The sequence below is a fragment of the Hydra vulgaris genome, chromosome 12 (genome assembly GCF_038396675.1).
Source record: "Hydra vulgaris chromosome 12, alternate assembly HydraT2T_AEP".
NCBI lineage: Eukaryota > Metazoa > Cnidaria > Hydrozoa > Anthoathecata > Hydridae > Hydra > Hydra vulgaris.
Window position 1 is genome coordinate 77,606,716 of NC_088931.1, and position 6,965 is coordinate 77,613,680.

At 29.0% G+C, this 6,965-nt stretch overlaps 1 protein-coding gene across 1 annotated transcript; it reads right to left on the reverse strand.

Moving 5' to 3' along the window:
* Positions 1 to 687: 687 nt before the first annotated feature.
* On the reverse strand, positions 688 to 6,546 carry LOC136088370 (uncharacterized). Its single transcript, XM_065812075.1, has 2 exons — positions 6,402 to 6,546; positions 688 to 1,106 (listed from the first exon to the last, which is right to left on the reverse strand). The coding sequence occupies exons 1-2, from the start codon at positions 6,544 to 6,546 to the stop codon at positions 688 to 690; spliced, it is 564 nt and encodes a 187-aa protein (XP_065668147.1).
* Between the last annotated feature and the right edge of the window lie 419 nt (positions 6,547 to 6,965).

Here is a 6,965-nt window from a genome sequence, read left to right on the forward strand (position 1 = left end):
TTCACTTTCATTATCAAGTATATTTACTCCAAAATCAATTTCATCAGAGCTTTCATCACTTAAACACGTGTCAGACTGGCCAAAAATAATCTGTTATGCAATTTTTTTTTCTATTGCTTGAAGAGGACTTTTTAAATTGTTGGTTTTTAGATTTTGAGTATAGAATAATTTTAATTTCAAGTGTATCAGTTAAAACACGAGATTTTCCCTTACGTCTTTTTGAAGTAGTTGTTTTTTTTAATTTGGCTTTAGGATGAGGTCGTTTTGTTTCAGGTGAAACAATAAAAGATGTGGATGGTAAACTCACAGTAGCAATTTTCCCTAAAACAATAGATAATATTGATGGTAAACTATATTGAGCAGTTTTAACATCAATATTTTAATTAGAAATGCAAGCTTCAATATTCACTATCGGCCTATCGGTAACATTTGCAGCTAAAAAGTCAATATCAGTAAAAGTATTTACATTAAATGGATAAAATCCAGTTCATTTAAAACTGTTTACAATATTATTTGGTACAAAAGCATGTGGATAAACTTGACCAACAAGGTAAGATATATCATGAATTGTAACTGGTTTACCAACATTACCTGGTGATATTATCCAATTATTTATGACATTGTTATAAAAATTTTTAAATGGTCCAAAAACATTACGATCGAGAAGAAAAGTCATTACAACTATGCCTAATTTTTCGCTAACTCAATAACAGAAATTTTTACATGACTCTCATGATTATCCATTATTAAAAGAACAGGTTTTTTAATTGATGATCGCACATTACTAAAAAAATGTTCAAGAAATTGCACAAAAGTGACTTCATTTGACCATCCAGACTTATTAGCTGCTCCTACACTTCCAGGAGAACAATTATTTAACATGTAGTCTTTGAATTTAGCACGTGGAAATACAAATAATGGTAGGATGCAATTTCCAGTAGCATTAATGGCTGCAATCATTGTTACATTTTTTCCTCGTTCAGCACTAGTAACGCTCCCTACTTGTTTTTTACTGTTTGGAGCTAGAATTTTTGGTGGTACGTGGACTGTGGTAATTCCTGTTTCATCACAGTTCCAAATGTTTGATGGTTCAAAATGATAACGGTCTAAAACATTTTTGTAGTTTTTATATACTATTCTTATGCCATAAGAATTGTATATAAAAATTAAAACTTGACTCAAGTAGTTTACCAAAATTAATTCTTTTTCTGTTGAGAATATGTTTTTTTGTTTGATATGTGAATGTAGATATTCGCAACTAGCAAATTTTTTTAACCTACTTCAACTAATATAATTCAACTAAAAGTTGATTTTTTAATGTTGCAATGTCTTGCAGCTTCTTTCAAACTCATTTTTGTTGAAGCACAAAATTCACAGCGTTAAGCATACCCGTTTCGGAAATCTTTTTGCGAAAAATACCAACCTTGCTCCTTAGCATTTTAAAACTATAATATATTATCAGAACTGAATAACTACTTTTATGCATTTAATTCCCAATAATTATGCAAAAATTAAGTAATAAAATGAACTTGATAATAATATTGCTTCAGCTGTCCAACTAACTAAATTAATAAAATAATAATTCTAAGTTTAGTAGTGGTCCAAGAATAAATAGCGAATTGCATTACTACTCAATGGAATTATTTCATTACCATAATACTAGAAACAACTTTGCATTAAAGAGCAATAAAGCACAGACGCCTAATAAACTAGATAATAAATTTTATAAACTTGCCCTTTTAAAGTCTGCAAATAACAGAGGAAACAATTTTTTTCAGTCAAAGGTACAACGTCCTAGTTTGGTCAAAGGTACACGAAATGGGTTTCTTAACAATTATTGTCTTCATTCCCATTTACGGTACGAAATAATCATCCAAACTTTTCCATATCAAAAAGGTGATGTTGGGTAATGTTTATAATGTCGTAGATAAATCAAACAACAATTTATGATCAAACAACAATTTATGATGTTTTAAAATTAAAATAAGATTAACACAAATATTTACTTTTTATGAGCCAAAACTTATAATTTCTCGTGGATCAATACCTTTTATCCCAAGTATAATGTTTTACTGTAAGAAGAGTCGTCATGGACTATTATTTCAAATGGCACTACACGTTTTTTTAAAGTAATAATAGTAGGCCGACAGAGTAGAGTGACCAAAGGTACAACGTGGTCAAAGGCACAACAGATTCCCCAACTGCAAAATATTTGATGATATTTTCTCTGTGAAGTAAAATTTGTGTACTGAAGACGGCATATTGTACAAGCTATAATTACTCACATAAATGTGGGCAGTTTCTATAGCATATGTACAAAAAGTTTTAGCATTTATCATAACACCTGAGGAGAGAGCTTGTAAAATTATATAAACTCACTTAATCGTATTTTCATTTACTCCAGTGATTTCAGAAGAGCAGCTTACATTGTGAAATAATCTCCTAGCAGTATTACCATCATTGGTATTACCACTTATTTATTTTAGTTTGTCGACGATTAACCAATTAATTATTTTTTTTACTTTTAGCTGACCATGTTTGGAAAGACATGCTGTTGGAAATATGTAAATATACACACTATTCTCAGAATCTAACCAATTACTGTTGTTATATAAAAAAGCTTCTCTTTCCGTGACGCTTTGGTCCACTGTTTATTAAACGACGGAATAATGTGCCTTTAAATATCACTAACGGTGAAACACAAGCTATTCTGAGAAACTTTATAGTTTTCTTTTAAAATTATTGATAGTGTCTTAATTGACCTTCCTCCATTAACATGGGAAAGTAACAGCTTACGTTTCGATCACTTAAAAGTTGTCATTTTAAAAAGTACCCAAAGTATTTAATTTCTACTCTAAATTTGTAGTAGTGATAAAAAATTTTCAACTCTTTATATTATTTTTTAAATGATGAAGTGTTCAAAAATTGCTGATAACTTTTCACCATAAAATGCAAAAATAATAAAATGCATGTCTATCAAAATTAATATTCAATAAAAAATTGACAAAAAAAATTACGCAAAGCTATTGTTATAAACATATATAGTCTGAAACCACGATAAAATAGGTTTTCTGTTTTCTGACTATTATCGCATTTTTATCTATAATTTTGGAAACCACACGTATCTTCACCTGATTTTTAATAAATCATTTTTATAGACACCTAAGCTACAAATAAATTTTAAAAATGAAGCATAGAGATGCCTGGGTAACTGCCAAAAATATCGGTGAACTTTAAAAAAATTTTTTCTAGCTCATTTTATAGTTCAATTAATTATTAGTTAACAAAACCATATAATTAAAAATATGAATTTGTTCTAAAATCTCCATAACATCATCCATTCAAAAATGTATAACACTTTATAATTATTCATAAAAGGTTTTATAGAAATTAACTTTTAAAGCGATGAACCAAATAAGTTTCACTTGAACATTTACAAAAATATGAAAGATTTGGGCTTCAAAAATGCAAAAAAAAATCAGCTAAAATTCCTACATTGTAGTATAAAGATTAACTATTAAGCTGTTTAAAAAAATTAAAATATAATTTCAGAAAATTGTATTTTAATTTGTGAAATTGAAATTTGAGCAAAAAACATTTATGATATGTTTTTGTTGTACTATTTTCCACAGTGCGACGTAGCGCCAAGCTTTTTCTAAAGTTTTAATGATTACTTCTGATAAACTTACCCAACAATTAGAGGTTTATCGCTTGATGATCTTACAAAAGGACTTGTTATTACTTCAATTTTTTTATTTTATCAAAATTTTATAATTTATAAGAACTTTCAGATATTTCAAAGTATAGGCTGGTGTAAAATGAAAGCTTCAGGATGTTGCGTATTTGCTTGCATGCTCATTAGTAATATAGTTTATTTTGTACTAAATACTTTTTTTTTCTCTCTTTTTTTTAATTTTCTTTAACAAATACAAAAACAAAAAGTTAAACATTTTATATTATATTGTGTTTTTACGTTTTTTAACTAAGTTTTCGAGTAACTTTTTTTGCGCGACTTTTTACATAAAACTCGAATTACTGTAATTTATTTTAGTGAATCGATTAGAACACATTTTAATATTGTTTATTCATCCAAGCTTTTGGTTTTTTTTTCTTTTTTCTATTATCACTTACCTGTTTTTTAAAAAACTTTACTCGAAATTTCTTGAAAATACATTAAAAAACGTCTGACAATTGTAAATAAATGTTTAAAAATCCATTAAGTAAGTCTTATATGTGTCCTTAAAATAATTATTTAACATAAAAGTCCAAGAAAAAATTATTAATTTTGTCCAGTTTTGAAGCTGCTCCACTTCTCATAACCTCTTGAAAATTCATATAGATTTTTAAGAGGTTAGAAGGCAATGAAATAATCACTTTATTATTCCCGCCACCTCATAAAAAATTGATTAAAATTTCAATTTACAAGTTTAAAGAGTCAAGCAGTGTTACGGAGAAACGCTGATCACTAACTTTTTTACAATTGACACAATTAAAGGGAAGGGGGGGATAGGTATTTTAGATTCTTTTAATGCGGTGGATCCAGATAATCCAAGAATTAAAGTATGAATATTTTGATTCGGTGGATCTGGTCCAGAATAGAGGGAATCGGGCGTGCAATTTTTAGGTTTAAATCATAAAACTTTTTTAGTTTTTTTAGAATTTTTTTTTTTTTTTTCAATCTGACTTTCATTGTGAACGGACGCATTTTATAAATTAGTGTATTTTTACAAACTCAAAAAAAAAAAGAGAAAAAAAAAAGAAGAAATTTGTGGTTAATTAAATTAGTAAAAAGTAATCATCTGAAAATACTTAACACATAATCTATTAAATCGCAAATAAAAAGGAAATTGAAAATATAATGGAGGAAAAGTTCAAAGCGCTAGAAAGTTCGCTTTTAAAGATCAGGAAATGCTTCGATACAAAATGACAAAATGGACAAAATTCTACATTCAATAGAAAAATTAATAAACTGTATTTCAAAAGTCAAAAAAAAGCAACAAGACTTGCAACAACGTATTGACGATTTACAAAAAGGCGTAGAGTTTACTCAAGATACCTTAATTAATAAATAAATAGTCAACGTCGAAAAAGAACTTAAGAAGTTAATGAATACGGAAGTTGCTACAGTTTTAAATCAGACAGTACAGTTAAAAACAATGCAGCACGAAGCAAGCAACTTAAATGATGCACTAAAAGAAAAATGGAAAACTAGAAGATAAGAATAGAAGAACCATTATTAGAATTGACGGTGTACGAGAAAATCAAAAAGAAACATGGAATCATACTAAAAAAAAAATTTAACAAATATTTAATGATCAATTAAAAATAAGTAACATAATTATTAAACAAGCGCCCAGTATCGAAAGACGCTTTAACGTAGAGAAAATATAGAATAAACCCAGAACAATCTTATACAAATTACTAAACTATAAAGACAAAAAAAAAATTTTGGAAATCGCAAAGATGCTGAAAGGTAAAGGTATTTTTATTAATGAAGATTTCTCATTTAAAACTAACTAACAAAATAAGACGCGAATTAAGTAAAAAGATGAAGATTGAGCTTGGGTTTCTCTTTTCCCGTAAATTTAGCATCCCGGGATTCCCGGTGTGTAACTTATTTATCCCGGGATTACCCAGCATAGTTCTTAATATAATAACAGCGGTTTCTGACACAAGTTCATCTTAGCACGCTAATCTATATTACTATTTAGAATAAAATATTGTTTTAAAAAACATAAACAATCAATTGATTTGTCACTTAATCGTGAATGAATTTTTCCCATAAATAGACACGGGGCAGAAAAAGCTCTTTCTGATTCAATTGATGTCGGCTTGATTGTCATTAATGCGGAATACATTCTTTTTAGACTTTCGCTGCGCTTTCTAGTTGGCTCAAAAAGTTTGATTTCTTTTGTGATGTTTTTTAAATTGGTAATGTCTTCTATAGCTGCTTTTTCTACTTGTTTGACATTACAAATAGTCGCATGCAATTTTTGTTCAAGTGTCAAAATATTTTTGCCTAATAAATTTGGAGCAACAGGTTGCGGTATTGACGGGTCAGAAACCATGCTTTCATTATCACGACTCACTTTTCAACTATTTCATTATTTGATGAACTAGTGCTAGCTTCCTCTATGTACACCTGGTATAAATTTTTTTTGCTGTTGTACAGCAAAAAAAAGTTTATACCAGGTGTTTTTAATGCATGTTTGGACGGTAAGAGTAGTTTGGAGTTGAAATTTGATTTCTGATTATAACTAATTGGGTTGTTTAAAAATTTTAGTAGTCCAATTAAATTGGCATTTCTGCGTTCTTCAATTCTCTGCTGCACAGATTGAAGCAGTTTATTAGCAATCAAATTTTTTTCTCCACCAAATCGTCTAATATGAATATCATTACACCTGCGTCAAGTAGAGTAGCATTACTTTTATCAAGTCTTTCTATTCCAATTTTTATCGATTGCAGAGAAATTGTAATGGCGTTTATAATCGTATATTCATCTTCGGAGACATTTAGAACTTCTTTTAATTTGAATCTTTCTAGCATTGCAACAAGACTATTCCGCCTTGTTTTGACATCTAATATCAGTTCTTTATGAAATATAGATTTTACGTAAAACGTCATTTTTAAGAGGTGATTTGCGGAACGTTCGAACCACTTTTCGCACCTTCTGAATTATTAAGACTATATTTACGCTATTTTGTAAATCATCAATAAACGTAACGCCTGTTGAGCTGTATGAGTCATCATTACAGTCAAATACATCGTAATTACTCAAACTTTCATCGGAATCTTGCAAGTGCGATTCAAGTTCAATATATTTTGCTGAATAGTCTGACTTTTTGTAAAGAACATCACATACTGCCAAATGAAGTTCGTGGGCATAATACAGCTGATGTTCAATACCACTTAGCCGTCCAAATTTTTTCATTACGGATGCTCCGTCAATGACACTAGCTATGATG